Consider the following 16,978-nt stretch of genomic DNA (forward strand, 5'->3'; position numbering starts at 1 on the left):
CAAATTCAGCAGGGAGTGGACAATTCCAGGAAACAATAACAATCTTTCCAAGAAATATAGCGAGGGCAGATGTCCTCCTGGCTGAGAAAAGATCCATAATGGGAAAAGGGAATGCAAAAGGAATCACAAAATTGAATGTGCATGTGGATCTACCTATAGGTTAATCACTCTACACACGGTGCACAATTCCAGTTCTTCTCATTTTCAAGATACCTGGTGACATTTCCTGCTTAATTTTGCACCGCCAATAGTCACACTGAAGTTACAGGTTTTATTCAGCCAATTGGAGTGAGATTCAGACACAGTTTGCCCAGCTCCATCACTACCTATGTGTGTAACACTACTGGAAACCACTGGCTGATATCAAAACAACTGCAAAGCAAAACCTGCAGTTCTAGAAACCAAACAAAAAAAAAAAACAGTGCTCCAGAAGTGTGTGGAGGTAATGTGCACTGTAAGCACAGTTTCCCAGCTCAAAGGGCTTGGACTCTTTTGTTCAGTGAATCAAAGTAAGGTTTCTGAGTCAAAGTAGTCCAGAATGCCCAGGAAGAGATCAGACTGAGTCTGAAGAGTCGATACTGTTAGTATCCATGTGGATATTGTGAACAGGGAATCTGTGCATCAGATCTTCAGAAAAGTCAAAGATTCTCTCTACAGACGTTACCTGACCCAGGAATTACCAGCACTTTCTTTTCATGCTATACATAATAAACTTGTCACACTTGTATTTTAAATACAGAAACTTACAACAGATCCCAGCAGCACAACTAGAAGAGCCACTGGCTCATGGCTCCAGTAACCCAGATTCAATACTGCCTTTGGGTGCTGGCTGTGTGGAGTTTGCATGATCTTCCTGTAGCTACACTGGTTTATTCCCACTCCCTAGGACTCCAGCATTCTACCACACCAAAGATGTGCAAGTGGTAGGTCAACTGGGCAATGTTAAAAATTACATAGGTGATAAAATTGATGGAAATGTGGTTACAGAAAACATTAATGGAAAATGGAATTACTCAGAGCTGACATAGACTTGATGGGTCAAATGCCTTCCTTCCACGTCATATAAAAATATAAATGCCTCAGGTTTACCTGCTCAATGTTTACCTTAATGGGTCTAACAGATATTAATAATGAAATATTGATACCCTGTCCCTTACCCTGGGCAAAGCAGCAAAGTGAGATTCAGCTGGGGGGGAGGGGGGGGCACAGAACAAATCACCCAATTCCTTTGGTTGGTTTCCTTTTTGCACTGACACCCTTTATAAATTCCACCAGCATCTTTGGTTGTACTCCTCTGCTGATGGGAAAAAGGGGAGGGCTCTGCATCAATTAGCATTAGGAATGTTTCCCTGAGTAATATTGATTTCTAGGTCTTCTCCCAGGAAAGGCAAGTCTGGCAGCTACTGCTTTGTTTTTGCATAAATTGTCTTCCAACAGGAACTTGGCTCTTGTTCATCTTTACAGTCTGATTCACTTCCTCATGAAGTTCTTTTCTAAGGCTGCAGGTGTCCGCTGTATGGAGTGAATATTGCGTTTCACACGGTCTTCTAACGAAGATGTAGCAGTGCTTTGTAGTTTCATTTTGCTGAAAGAAACAAATGAGGTAAAAATATTATCAACCAAAATTTCTCGATACTCTTATGCAGAACACAATAAATTTTAATGAATGTCTTTTTCTTCAGCAAATCCATGAAAGCTGCCTTTAGCATTGTCAGATGCAGGACAATGATTGGTACACCTGTCTCACCCAAGCAGAGACAATACTACCCGAGTTTGTAATGGTACGCAAGAAAAACATTGATAAATTGAGAGAGTAATCAAAGCACTTGGGATCTTGGGACTGATAGAGAATTGGGCCACAACTAGGTCAAATTCTGATCACCACATCTGAAAGTTATGAAGGTTGCAGTGAGTGTTGCAGACCCTTTGGTCCATCTGCCCACCTTTGGCCATCCACTTATCCAAAAGTCTTTTATCTACCTCAACTACTTCATCTGGCAACTTGTTCCATATAATCACCATTTGAGGCCGTAAGACATAAAAGCAGGAGTATGCCATCTGGCCCATCAAGTCTACTCTGTCATTCCATCATGATTGATTTATTATTCCTCTCAAACCCATTCTCCTATATTCACCCCATAACCTTTGATACCCTTCCTAATCAAGAACCTATCAACCTCCACTTTAAATATACCCAATGAGTTGGCCTCCTCAACCATCTGTGGCAATGAATTTCACAAAGTCACCACCCTCTGGCTCTATAAATTCCTCACTTCTATTCTAAAGGGACAGCCTTCTATTCTGAGACTAGGCCCTCTGGTCCTAGATTCCCCACGAAAGGAAACATCTTCTCCACATCCACTCTATCTAGGCCTTTCAATATTCAGTAGGTTTCAATCAGATTCCACCCCCCCTCACTCTTTTAAACTCCAGCGAGTACAAGGCCAAGCCATCAAACGCTCCTCATATGCTAAGTTTCATTGTTGTCAACCAGGATCATTCTCGTCAACCTCCTCTGAACAATCTCCAATACTAGCACATCCTCTCTTAGAAAAGGAACCTAAAACTGCTCACAATACTCCAAGTGCAGTATGATCAATGCCTTATAAATCATCAGCTTTACATATTCTAGTCCTCTAAGAATGAATGCTAACATTGCATTTGCCTTCCTTACATCAACTCAACCTGCAAGTTAATCTTTAGGGAATCCTACATGAGGACTCAAGTCTCTTTGCACCTGATTTTTTGAATTTTATCCCTGTTTCGAAAATACTCAATGCCTTTATTCCTTCTATCAAAGTTCATGGCCATACACTTCCCTGCACTATGTTCCATCTGTCACTTCTTTAACCATTCTCCCAATCTGACATTCTCCCTCACATCCTATTTAAATCTTTCACTCTCACCTTAAACCTATGCCCTTTAGTTTTCAGTTGCCAAGGAAGGAGAACCAAAGATATAAAGGGGATAAGTTTATCTTGTGCATCTCTACAATGTCATCCCTCAATCTCCTATGTTCCAATCAATAAAGTCATAGCTTTCCCAACCTCTGCTTATAACTCAGGGCCTTGTATCCTGGCAGAATGCAGAAGAGATTTACTCAAATGGTTCCAGGGATAAATGCTTTCAAATACAAGAAGCTGGGGCTGCTCAAAGAAGGTGGAGAGGGGATTTGTCAAACAATACAAGATGACTGTAGTGATGATTAAAACAAAACCAGAGCTTCAGTGGGTTAAGTTAGTGAGAATGCAGAGAAGATTAAAAGATGTTACAGATCACATCACGCAAAGTATCCTCACATCAGCCGCTGTCTGGTTTGTGCAGCATCCTCTCACAATATACATGTAATATCCTGCTATGCTGTATGTATTTCATTTTAGCAGTTCTGTGAGAGCAGTCTGTTCTGCTTTCAGCCTGTTTGGGTTTGAGCTGAGATAAGAGGCTTATTTTTCAACTTAGGAATGTGGTGTCAGCCAATCAGCATGGCAGAATTGGGAGAAGGTTCTAGAGAATGCAGGGCAAAGTGATCTTGGTGTTGGCGGGAGCTGGGAGAAGACAGGAGGGAAGATGGTGAAGGCTGCTGTCCTTGTTGCACAAGGTGCTTTGTGTAAATGAATGGCTTTGAGGAGGAAGGACCAATACTCCCATGGGAGAGCCCGCTTGATCAAAATGAATTTTGAGTCACGTTTGGAAGGCGTGTGTTACAGACCAGTTCAAGATTTGAGCTCCACTATGCATATGTGACTGTTTAAAGTATAATGGGCCCTTTTTGTTTTTTCTTTCTTTTAGTAACTGTTTGCTTGAGTTAACATTCTTAAATATACTTCTTGTTAATTGTATGCAGTGCACAATCTGTTATTTCTTGCCGACGGGCGATCACCAGGGGCAGTAAATCATACAGCATTCACACAAACCAGGGTTTGGGTGGGCAAGACATCACAACCTCATGGATTTGGTGGGCCAACGTCATTTACACCTCAGATGTATGAAACCTGAGAAAGCTGGGTTTCTCGCCACAGAATCCAGTGGCTGTTAGTGAGGGGCTAACAAGCTGCATTTCCAGAGACACTGAGTAAGAGGCGGTTTCATACAAAACTACAGCGAACTGTCAGATCAGCAGAATGGCTGCAGTCTGCCATCACTGCAGGATGTGTATGTGTCTAAGACAGAAGCAGGTAGGAAAAATCATTGTGGACACTACCCACGTGGCAAACTGTCTTCCAAAAGCTCCCTTCTGGATAGCTCTAAGGGCTATTAAAATGAAAACTTAATGCCATCTTAAAAGCTTCTTCCCCCAGGCAGCTAATCTGATCAACCATTCTAGTTAGCACCCCCACCACCTCTATATATTACCTGTCACTTTACTCCACTATAAACACTTTAACAGAATTGTTATAAAGCTGTTACATTGCAAATACATGCTGATATTTATGCACATTTTATTCCATATCTTTACTTTATCTCAAACTTTTATTTTTTTACACAATTCTTTATAATCGTTGAATTTTTTTTGTTAACATGTCACACCCTGGGCAACAAACCACAGCAAATAATTAATACATGTAAATATACATTGGAGGGCTTGAATTATCAGCAGAGATTGGATGGGCTGGGTCTGTTTTCCCTGGAGGAAAGGAAGCTCAAAAGTGACATGACTGAGGTATATAAAATTATGAGAGAAGGCAGTACCTGTTCCCCGTGGCTGGGATAAGAAAAACTAGGGAGTGCAGGTTTCAGGTGAGAGAGTAGGTTTAAGGTAGCTAGTCCACTATATTTATGCCAACCATTGTGCCCAAGTATAGTCATCTTTCTTGCCTTATGCCTCTACACTCAGCCCATTCCAATATCTGGGCAGATACCTTTTTAATGTTGTTACTGTTCCTTCCTCCACCACCTCAATCCAGATGCCAACCACAATTTGTGTTAAAAATTTATCTTTCAGACTCCTTTTTAACCTCTTTCCTCTCACCTTAAACCTATACTCTCTAATTTCATTTGTTCCTATCACAGGAAACCGACACTGGTGATCTACCCTATCTATGCAACTCGATTTTATACACAAGAGAAAATCTGCAGATGCTTGAAATTCTGCTGAAGGGTCTTGGCCCAAAACTTTGACAACAGTTGGCCCTCCTTATCTGCGAGGGATTGGTTCTGGGGCCCCTTGCGGATACCAAAAATCATGGATGCTCAAGTCCCTTATTCAACCGATCTAAATGTGGTGGACCTTAGGACCCAGCGGAACCACGGACCTTATTTAACCGGTCTTAGTGCGGTGGACATTAGGACCCAGCGGCGGAGCTGTGAAAAAGCAGTGTTTCTGTTCACGAAATTAGTCACGATTGCAATTTAAAATAAAGTGGAAATAATAAAGTGATTGGAAAGAAGTGAAACACCATCAGTCATTGGAAAAGCGTTAGGCTACAGTCGGTCAACGATCGGAACAATTTTAAAGGATAAAGTGAGAAAAACCCTGCCCCGATGAAAGCTACAATTATTACTAAGCAACGCAGTGGTTTAATTATTGGGTTTTGGGGTTTTGGGTTTTTGATCCTCCACATCAACCCAGCACGGATGGAGAGCGTGCTCGGGAGCGGTCTGTCACTGGATCAAACTCCGGAATTTCTGTTCCCGAGCCCGATGCTGAAACATACGGTTCTTAAGTGTTTTATATGCATAGAAAGGTAAAATATATACCATATACTAAGACAAACGTTTGACTAACTGATGCTAAATAATACTGGATGTACCTGTTCCGACTTACTTAGTAAGAGAACTTCTGGTTTTTTTTATCCCGATCCATGATAACCTACGCACATCCTCCCGTATACTTTAAATCATCTCTAGGTTACTTATACCTAATACAATGTAAATGCCATGTAAATAGTTGTTATACTGCATTGTTTAGGGAATAACGACAAGAAAAAAAAGTCTGTACATGTTCGAGCAACAAGTGCTGGAAGAGCACTTCCGGGTTTTCTCGATTCACGGTTAGTTGAATGCGCGCATGCGGAACTCGCGGATAAGGAGGGCCGACTGTATACTCTTTTCCATAGGTGCTGCCTGGCCCGCTGAGTTCTTCCAGCATTTTCTGTGTGTCAAATTTAGACCATAAGATAAAGGAGCAGAATTTGGCCATTTGGCCGATCTAGTCTGCTCTGCCATTTCATTAATTTTCCCCTCAGCCCACAATCTCTGCCTTCTTCCTGTATCCCTTCATACCCTGACCAATTAAGAATCTATCAACCTCTGCCTTAAATATACATTAAGACTTGTCCTCCACTGTTGCCTGTGGCAAAGATTCCATAGATTCACCACTCTAAAGAAATTCCTCCTCATCTCCGTTCTAGAAATATGCCCCACTACTCTGAGGCTCTGCCTTCTGGATTTAGCCTCTCCTAGCATCCGAAACGTCCTCTCCACATCCACTCTTTCAAGGCCTTTCACCATTCGATAGGTTGGTGGGTACACAGAGTGCTGGGTGTGTGGGATGCACTGTCAGCGAAGGTAGTAGAGGTGAATACGATAGGGTCTTTTAAGAGGCTCTTAGATAGGTACATGGAGCTTTAAAAAAAAATAGAGGGCTATGCGGTAGGGAAATTCTAGGCAGTTTCTAGAGTAGATTACATGGTCGGTACAACATTGTGGGCCGAGGGGCCTCTAATGTGCTGTAGATTTCTATGTTTTAATGAGTTCACCCTTCATTCTTCTGAATTCTAATGAATACAGGTCCAGAACCATCAAATGCTCTTCATATGACAAGCCATTCACGGACATCCCACCCTGCAAAAACTCATTGCAGGGAGGTAACACCCCCACCCCCGCAACCCCATATCACCCCCGCCACCCCCCCACCCCCGTCGACCTCCAAGGGTGTATGTAATACTTTGTTTAGTGATTTTGTCTAATCTGTAAACCAAGTTGGGTATATGGAGCAAATGTGACATTAAAATATGTACTATTATATTATATTATCGTGTTTATTCTATTACAACTTTAAGCAAGTCTACAGGGAGTTTGGCCTCATCACGTAGGACATCAATAGCGTAGCTCTTTGACAGCCAGCCAGCTAGTTTAAATCAGGGGTCCCCAACCTTTTTTGCACCATGGACCAGTTTAATATTGACAATATTCTTGCCGACCGGGTGGGGGGGGGGGGGGGGGTAATGGCGACCGGAATATAGGTGATGAGTCAACTATAAGTCACTTGTGAGTGGCTGATACACTAATTTCGTTTCTAAAGGGGCTTATCTAAGGAATTTAATATTAAACACACAGCACATATTTTCCTCGCATGAATGTAGTGATAAGTCAATTATAACAGTGGTCCCAAACCTCCGGGCTGCGAAGAGTGCAGCGGTACAGCGGTAGCCAGAACGCACCCAGCACATCTTTAAGAAAAAAGCCAAAATAAACAAGTTAATTGATGAGGTGCCAGGCGGCACCCAATCAATTAGCTTGTTTATTTCTGCTTTTTTCTTAAAGATGTGCTGGGTGCGTTCCGGACACCGCTGTATTCTTCGCGGCCCAGAGGTTGGGGACCACTGAATTATAAGTCACTTATAAGTCAATAGCGTTATAACATTTTAAGTAACGTTTAGATATTAAACACACAGCGCATATTTTCCTTGTATGAATATATAAAATCATTGCAACACACCAGTATCGCTGAATCAGTGGGAGCCCTGGGCTTGTTTCCCTGCAACAACACGGTCCTACCGAGGGGTGATGGGAGAAAGCGATACTCGAAGGAGGTTCCTTATGTCCAGTCTATTCCACAATTTAGTTTTCGTTGCATTCAATGCAGAAAACTCCGCTTCGCAGAAATATGTTGGAAATGGAAGCAATGTTTTTAGTGCTTTTGTGACTATCTCAGGATATTCAGCCTTGACTTTGATCCAGAACGCAGGCAGGGTGTTATGTCAAACATACTTTTCAGCCCACCGTCAAGGAGTTGATCTTCTTCCCGCGCTGGCATGGATACTTCACCGGGGACATTCACAAATGGGTCATGTACCCATTCCTTTGCACGTCTTGGGTCACTAATGACCTCACATGTGTTAAAATTCAACAGTGTGTGACAGGGAATGAGGAAAGGTGCAGCTGATTCATATCGCTTCATATCGCCAAACCATATTGTTTCCTTGCGGCCCGGTGGTTGGGGACCACTCTTAGCACCAAGAGAGACCAATCAGGATGCTTGCTCTCCTTCTCAAAACAAATCGATTTCCGGGATATTGTATATAATTTCCGGACGTCGGGGAGCCACCATTGATATGCGGGAGAATCCCGGAACTTCCGGGAGAGGTGGGATGTCTGCATTCAATCCTGGGATCATTTTCATGAACCTCCTTTGAACCCTCTCCAGCTTCAGCACATCCTGTCTAAGGTAAGGGATCCAAAACTGCTCACAATACTCCGTGAGGCCTTAACAGTGCTTTATAAAGTTTCCACATTACATCCTTGCTTTTATATTCTAGTCCTCTTGAAATAAATGCTAACATCGCATTTGCCTTCCTCACCACTGACATAACCTCCAAATTAACTATTAGGGAATCCTGCACAAGGACTCCCAAGTCCCTCTGCGCCTTAGTTAGAAAATAGTCTACCCTTTCATTTCTTCTACAAAGTGCATGACCATACACTTCCCAACACTGTATTCCTACTGCCATTTCTTTGCCCATTCTCCTCATCTGACTAAGTCCTTCTGTAGCCTCTCTACACCCTCAAAACTACCTGCCCCTCTACCTATCTTCGTATCGTCTACAAACTTTGCAACAAAGCCATCAAATCCATCATCCAAACCATTGACATATAACGCAAAAAGAATTAGTCCGAATGCCATCATCGGCGGCCAACCAGAAAAGGATCCCTTTATTTCCACTCTTTACCTCCTGCCAACCAGCCATTGCTTTATCCATGCCAGAATCTTTCCTGCAATACCACGGGCTCATAGCTTGTGAAGCAGGCTCATGTGTGGCACCTTGTCAAAGGTCTTCTGAAAATCCAAGTACACAACATGAACTGATTCTCCTTTGACTATCCTGCTTGTTATTCCTTCAAAGAATTCCAACAGATTTCTCAGGCAAGATTTTCCCTTGAGGAAACCATGCTGACTACAGCCGATTTGATCATGTGCCTCCAAGTACCCTGACAACTTATCCTTAATAATCGACTCCAACATCTGCACAACCACTGAGGTCAGACTAACTGGTTTATAGTTTCCTTTCTTCTGCTTCTCTCCCTTCTTTAAGAGTGGAGTGACATTTGCAACTTACCAGTCTTCTGGAACTATTCCAAATTCTCGTGACTCTAGAAAGATCATTACGAATGTCTCCACAACCTCAACAGCCACCTCTTTCAGAACCCTGGGCTGTACACCACCTGGTCCAGGTGACTTATCTGCCTTTAGACCTTTCAGTTTCCCAAGAACCTTCTCTCTACTAATGGTAACTTCACACACTTCATGACCCCTGACACTTGAAACTTTTCAACCATTTTGCCAGTGTCTTCTACAGTGAAGACTGACACAAAATACTTATTCAGTGCGTCCGTCATTTTCTTGTCCCTCGTTACTATCTCTCCCGTTTTCCAGTGGTCCATTATCAACTCTCAGCTCTCTTACTCTTTATATATCTGAAGAAATTTTTGGCATCCTCTTTAATATTATGGCTAGCTCACCTTCATATTCCATCTTTTCCTTCCTTATGATATTTTTTAGTTGCCTTCTGTTGGTTTTAAAAAGCTTCCCAATTCTCTAACTTCCCACTAATTTTTGCTGTATTATATGCCCTCTCTTTGGGTTTTATGTTTGCTTTGACTTCTTTTATTAGCCATGGTTGAATCATTTTGCCTTCAGAAGACTACTTCTTTGGGATGTATATATCTGGCACCTTCCGAAGTGCTTCAAGAAATTCTAGTCATTGTTTCTCTGCCGTCAACCCTGCCAGTGTCCTTTTCCAATCAATTTTAGCCAGCTCTTCTCTCATGTCTCTATAATTCCTTTTACTGTCCTGTAATACTGATACATCTGAATTTAGCTTCTCATTCTCAAATTTCAGGGTGAATTTGATCATATTATGATCACTTGCCTCTAAGGGGTTCTTTTACCTTAAGCTCTCTAATCAATTCTGGTTCATTGCACAACATCCAATCCAGAATAGCAGATCCCATAGTGGATTCAACCATGAGCTGCTCTAAAAAGCCATATTGTAGGCACTCTAGAGATTTCCCCTCCTGGAATCAGCACCAACCTAATTTTCCCAATCTACCTGCATACTAAAATCTCCCATGACTACGGTGCCCTTTTGGCATGCAATTTCTATCTCCTGTTGTAATTTGTAGGCCACATCCTTGCTACTGTTTGCGGGTCTGTATACAAATCCAATCAGGGTCTTTTTACCCTTGCAGCTCCTTAGTTCTATCCACAATGATTCAACACCTTCTGACCATATGTCACCTCTTTCTAATGATTTGATTTCATTTTTTCTTTACCGACAGAGCCACACCGCCCCTCTGCCTTCCTGGCTGCCCGTTTGATATAATGTGCATCTTTGGACATTAAGATCCCAGCCATAATCTTCTTTCAGTTGTGATTAAGTGATGCCTACAACATCATACGTGTCCATCTGCTACTGTGCTGCAAGTTCATCTACCTTATTCTGTATGCATTCAAATACAACACCTTCAGTCCTTATTCACCCTATTCAATTTTTTCTGCAACTCATCCTGTTGACTGCAATTTTGCCCTTTCAAATAGCCTCTCCTCACGACACATTGCCTGTTTGAAAACCTGCTACCTTATCTTCAGCACGATCACTCGCATTTCCTACGATACTTCTTGCATTAAAATATACGCAGCTCAGGATACTAGTCGCACCATGCTCAACCTTTTGATTCCTGACATTGTCGGAGGTCTTACCAACATCTGCCTCCACAACCTCTCAACTAACTGTTCTGGCACTCTGGTTCCCATCGTCCTGCATCGCTAGTTTAAACCCCACCGTGCAGCATTAACAAACCTTACAAATTTTATATACTTCAACTGTGTCACTTTCAACCTTCTTTGCTGGAAAACAGATCCACCAAATTCAATCTCTCCTGATAACTCAAGCCCTCCAATCCACGTAGTAGTGTGATCCCTAGAGTCTAGTATGATGTTCTCCCAAGGGATTACTGCTGTAATGGCAAACACTTGTGCGTGACAGTTTAATATGGGGAGGCTGATGCATGGGTAGCCACCACACAGTCCTTGATAGATTGGGGTCAGTGTCTAAAAAAAACAGAAAACCTACAGCACATACAGGCCTTTCGGCCCACAATGCTGTGCCAAACATGTACTTATTTAGAAATTACCTTGGGTTACCCATAGCCCTCTATTTTTCTAATATCCTTGTATCTACCCAGCAGTCTCTTAAAATACCCTATCGTATCCGCCTCCACCACCGTCGCCGGCAGCCCATTCCATGCACTCACCAACCTCTGCGTTTAATAAAAAACATACCCCTGACATCTCCTCTGTACCTACTTCCAAGCACCTTAAAACTATGCCCTCTCGTGTTAGCCATTTCAGCCCTGGGAAAAAGCCTCTGACGATCCACATGATCAATGCCCCTCATCATCTTATACACCTCTATCAGGTCACCTCTCATCCTCCGTCGCTCCAAGGAGAAAAGGCCAAGATCACTCAAACTATTCTCGTAAGGCGTGCTCCCCAATCCAGGCAACATCCTTGTAAACTTCATCTGCTCCCTTTCTATATTTTCCACATCCTTCCTGTAGTGAGGCGACCAGAACTGAGCACAGTACTCCAAGTGGGGTCTGACCAGGGTTCTATACAGCTGTAACATTACATCTTGGCTCTTAAACTCAATCCCACAATAGAAGGCGGCCAATACACCGTATGCCTTCTTAACCACAAAGTCAACCTGCACAGCAGCTTTGAGTGTCCCATGGACTCGGACCCCAAGATCCCTCTGATCCTCCACACTGCCAAGAGTCTTACCATTAATACTGTGTTCTGCCATCGTATTTGACCTACCAAAATGAACCACCTCACACTTATCTATATTGAACTCCATCTGCCACTTCTCAGCCCAGTTTTGCACCCTATCAATGTCCCGCTGTAACCTCTGACAGCCCTCCACACTATCCACAAAACCCCCAATTTTTGTGTCATCAGCGAATTTACTAACCATCCCTTCACTTCCTCATTCACGCAAACACGAGGAATTCTGCAGATGCTGGAAATTCAAGCAACACACATCAAAGTTGCCGGTGAACGCAGCAGGCCAGGCAGCATCTCTAGGAAGAGGTAAGTCGACATTTCAGGCTGAGACCCTTCATCAGGACTAAGTGAAAGAAGAGCTAGTAAGAGATTTGAAAGTGGGAGGGGGAGATCCAAAATGATAGGAGAAGACAGGAGGGGGAGGGATGGAGCCAAGAGCTGGACTGGTGATTGGCAAAAGGGGTATGAGAGGATCACGGGACAGAGGCCCAGGGAGAAGGAAAAGAGGGGGGGGGGGCGCTTACAAGGATAAATGCCAGGAGGGAGATCAGTGGGGAGGGATGGGGGGGACAAGGGAGTCGCGTAGGGAGCGATCCTTGTGGAAAGTGGGGGGGGGGGGGGGGGGGGGGGGAGATGTGCTCAGAGGTGGGATCCCGTTGGAGGTGGTGGAAGTTATGGAGAATAATATGTTGGACCCGGAGGAAGAAGGGGTGGTAGGTGAGGACCAGGGGAACCCTATTCCTGGTGGGGTGGCGGGAGGATGGAGTGAGAGCAGATGTGCGTGAAATGGGGGAGATGCATTTGAGAGCAGAGTTGATGGTGGAGGAAGGGAAGCCCCTTTCTTTAAAAAAGGAGGACATCTCCCTCTTCCTCATCCTGGAATGAAAAGCCTCATCCTGAGAGCAGATGCGGCAGAGACGGAGGAATTGCGAGAAGGGGATGGCATTTTTGCAAGAGACAGGGTGAGAAGAGGAATAGTCCAGATAGCTGTGAGAGTCAGTAGGCTTATAGTAGACATCAGTAGATAAGCTGTCTCCAGAGATAGAGACAGAAAGATCTAGAAAGGGGAGGGAGGCGTCGGAAAAGGGCCAGGTAAACTTGAGGGCAGGGTGAAAGTTGGAGGCAAAGTTAATAAAGTCAACGAGCTCAGCATGCGTGCAGGAAGCAGCGCCAATGCAGTCGTCGATGTAGCACTTCCCGTTTCTACTTCCTACCCAAGATCCACAAACCTGCCTTTCCTGGCAGACCTATTGTCTCAGCTTGCTCCTGCCCCACTGAACTCATTTCTGCATAGCTCGACACGGTTTTATCCCCCCCTTGTTCAATCCCTTCCTACCTATGTTCATGACACTTCTCACGCTTTTAAACCTTTCGATGATTTTAAGTTCCCTGGCCCCCTCCGCTTTATTTTCACCATGGATGTCCAGTCCCTATGTACTTCCATCCCCCATCAGGAAGGTCTCAAAGCTCTACGCTTCTTTTTGGATTCCAGACCTAATCAGTTCCCCTCTACCACCACTCTGCTCCGTCTAGCGGAATTAGTCCTTACTCTTAATAATTTCTCCTTTGGCTCCTCCCACTTCCTCCAAACTAAAGGTGTAGCTATGGGCACTCGTATGGGTCCTAGCTATGCCTGCCTTTTTGTTGGCTTTGTGGAACAATCTATGTTCCGAACCTATTCTGGTATCTGTCCCCCACTTTTCCTTCGCTACATCGACAACTGCATTGGCGCTGCTTCCTGCACGCATGCAGAGCTCGTTGACTTTATTAACTTGCCTCCAACTTTCACCCTGCCCTCAAGTTTACCTGGTACAATTCCGACACCTCCCTCCCCCTTCTAGATCTTTCTGTCTCTATCTCTGAAGACAGCTTATCTACTGATGTCCACTATAAGCCTACAGACTCTCACAGCTATCTGGACTACTCCTCTTCTCACCCTGTCTCTTGCAAAAATGCCATCCCCTTCTCGCAATTCCTCCGTCTCCGCCACATCTGCTCTCAGGATGAGGCTTTTCATTCCAGGACGAGGGAGATGTCTTCCTTTTTTAAAGAAAGGGGCTTCCCTTCCTCCACCATCAACTCTGCTCTCAAACGCATCTCCCCCATTTCACGCACATCTGCTCTCACTCCATCCTCCCGCCACCCCATTAGGAATAGGGGTTCCCCTGGTCCTCACCTACCACCCCACCAGCCTCCGGGTCCAACATATTATTCTCCGTAACTTCCACCACCTTCAACGGGATCCCACCACTAAGCACATCTTTCCCTCCCCCGCCACTCTCTGCTTTCCGCAAGGACCGCTCCCTACGCGACTTCCTTGTCCATTTGTTCCTCCTCATCCCTCCCCACTGATCTCCCTCCTGGCACTTATCCTTGTAAGCGGAACAAGCGCTACACATGCCCTTACACTTCCTCCCTTACCACCATTCAGGGCCCCAGACAGTCCTTCCAGGTGAGGTGACACTTCACCTGTGAGTCGGCTGGGGTGATATACTGCGTCCGGTGCTCCCGATGTGGCCTTCTATATATTGGCGAGACCCAACGCAGACTGGGAGATCGTTTTGCTGAACACCTACGCTCTGTCCGCCAGAGAAAGCAGGATCTCCCAGTGGCCACACATTTTAATTCCACATCCCATTCCCATTCTGACATGTCTATCCACGGCCTCCTCTACTGTAAAGATGAAGCCACACTCAGGTTGGAGGAACAACACCTTATATTCCGTCTGGGTAGCCTCCAACCTGATGCCATGAACATTGACTTCTCTAACTTCCGCTATGCCCCACCTCCCCCTCGTACCCCATCCGTTATTTATATGCACACATTCTTTCACTCACTCTCCTTTTTCTCCCTCTGTCCCTCTGACTATACTCTTTGCCCATCCTCTGGGCTCTCCCCCCCCCCCCCCACTTTTCTTTCTCCCTGGGCCTCCTGTCCCATGATCCTCTCATACACCTTTTGCCAATCACCTGTCCAGCTCTTGGCTCCATCCCTCCCCCTCCTGTCTTCTCCTATCATTTTGGATCTCCCCCTCCCCCTCCCCCTTTCAAATCCCTTACTCACTCTTCCTTCAGTTAGTCCTGACGAAGGGTCTCGGCCTGAAACGTCGACTGTACCTCTTCCTAGAGATGCTGCCTGGCCTGCTGTGTTCACCAGCAACTTTGATGTGTGTTACTTCCTCATCCAGGGCATTTATAAAAATCACAAAGAGAAGGGGTCCCAGAACAGATCCCTGAGGCACACCACTGGTCACCGACCTCCATGCAGAATATGACCCATCTACAACCACTCTTTGCCTTCTGTGGGCAAGCCAATTCTGGATCCACAAAGCAATGTCCCCTTGGATCCCATGCCTCCTTACTTTCTCAACAAGCCTGGCATGGGGAATCCTATCAAATGCCTTGCTGAAATCCATATACACTACATCTACTGCTCTACCTTCATCAATGTGTTTAGTCACATCCTCAAAAAATTCAATCAGGCTCGTAAGGCACGACCTGCCTTTGACAAAACCATGCTGACTGTTCCTCATCATATTATGCCTCTCCAAGTGTTCATAAATCCTACCTCTCAGGATCTTCTCCATCAACTTACCAATGACTGAAGTAAGACTCACTGGTCTATAATTTCCTGGGCTATCTCTACTCCCTTTCCTGAATAAGGGAACAACATCTGCAACCCTCCAATCCTCCGGAACCTCTCCCTGATGATGCAAAGATCATTGCCAGAGGCTCAGCAATCTCCTCCCTCGCCTCCCACAGTAGCCGGGGGTACATCTCATCTGGACCCAGCGACTTATCCAACTTGATGCTTTCCAAAAGCTCCAGCACATCTTCTTTCTTAATGTCTATATTCTCAAGCTTTTCAGTCCGCTGCAAGTCATCCCTACAATCACCAAGATCCTTTTCCATAGTGAATACTGAAGCAAAGTATTCACTAAGTATCTCTGCTATCTCCTCTGGTTCCATACACACTTTTCCACTGTCACACTTGATTGGTCCTATTCTCTCAGGTCTTATCCTCTTGCTCATCACATACTTGTAGAATGCCTTGGGGTTTTCCTTAATCTTGCTTGCCAAGGCCTTCTCATGGCCCCTTCTGGTTCTCCTAATTTCATTCTTAAGCTCCTTCCTCCTTATAATTTTCTAGATCTCTATCATTACCTAGTTTTTTGAACTTTTCTTAAGCTTTTCTTTTCTTCTTGACTAGATTTTCAACAGCCTTTGTGCACCATGGTTCCTATACCCTACCATCCTTTCCCTGTCTTCTTGGAACATACCTATGTAGAACGCCACGCAAATATCCCCTGAACACTTGCCACATTTCTGCCGTACATTTCCCTGAGAACATCTGTTCCCAATTTACGCTTCCAAGTTCTTGCCTGATAACTTCACATTTCCCCTTATTCCAATTAAACGCTTTCCTAACTTGTCTGCTCCTATCCCTCTCCAATGCTAGGGTAAAGGAGATAGAATTGTGATCACTATTTCCAAAATGTTCTCCCACTGAGAGCGCCGACACCAGACCAGGTTCATTTACCAATACCAGATCAAGTACAGCCTCTCCTCTTGTAGGCTTATCTACATATTGTGTCAGGAAACCTTCCTGAACACACCTAACAAACTCCACCCCATCAAAACCCCTTGCTCTAGGGAGATGCCAATCAATCAAATCAAGTCAAGTCAAGTTTATTGTTATTTCGACCATAAGTTGCTGGTACAGTACACAGTAAAAATGAAACAACATTCCTCCAGGATCCTGGTGCTACATGAATATTGGGGAAATTAAATTCTCCCACCACAACAACCCTGTTATTATTGCATCTTTCCAGAATCTGTCTCCCTATCTGCTCCTCGATGTCCCTGATACTATTGGGTGGTCTATAAAAAACACCCAGTAAAGTTATTGACCTCTTGCTGTTCCTAACTTCCACCCACAGAGACTCAGTAGACAATCCCTCCATGACTTCCT

The 16,978-nt window shown here is 44.4% G+C and overlaps 1 protein-coding gene across 2 annotated transcripts in view; it reads right to left on the minus strand.

Annotated features, from left to right (window-relative positions):
* Positions 1–459: 459 nt before the first annotated feature.
* The window catches only part of cwc25 (CWC25 spliceosome associated protein homolog), a 66,612-nt gene continuing 50,093 nt past the window's right edge, over positions 460–16,978 (minus strand). For both annotated transcript variants that reach the window (XM_072248703.1, XM_072248702.1), the window contains one exon: positions 460–1,585. In XM_072248703.1, coding sequence (XP_072104804.1) covers positions 1,471–1,585 — 115 coding nt within the window. In that variant the 3' untranslated portion in view covers positions 460–1,470. The remainder of the gene's footprint in view (positions 1,586–16,978) is intronic.

This window comes from Mobula birostris, chromosome X, assembly GCF_030028105.1.
Source record: "Mobula birostris isolate sMobBir1 chromosome X, sMobBir1.hap1, whole genome shotgun sequence".
In the NCBI taxonomy this organism is placed as follows: domain Eukaryota; kingdom Metazoa; phylum Chordata; class Chondrichthyes; order Myliobatiformes; family Myliobatidae; genus Mobula; species Mobula birostris.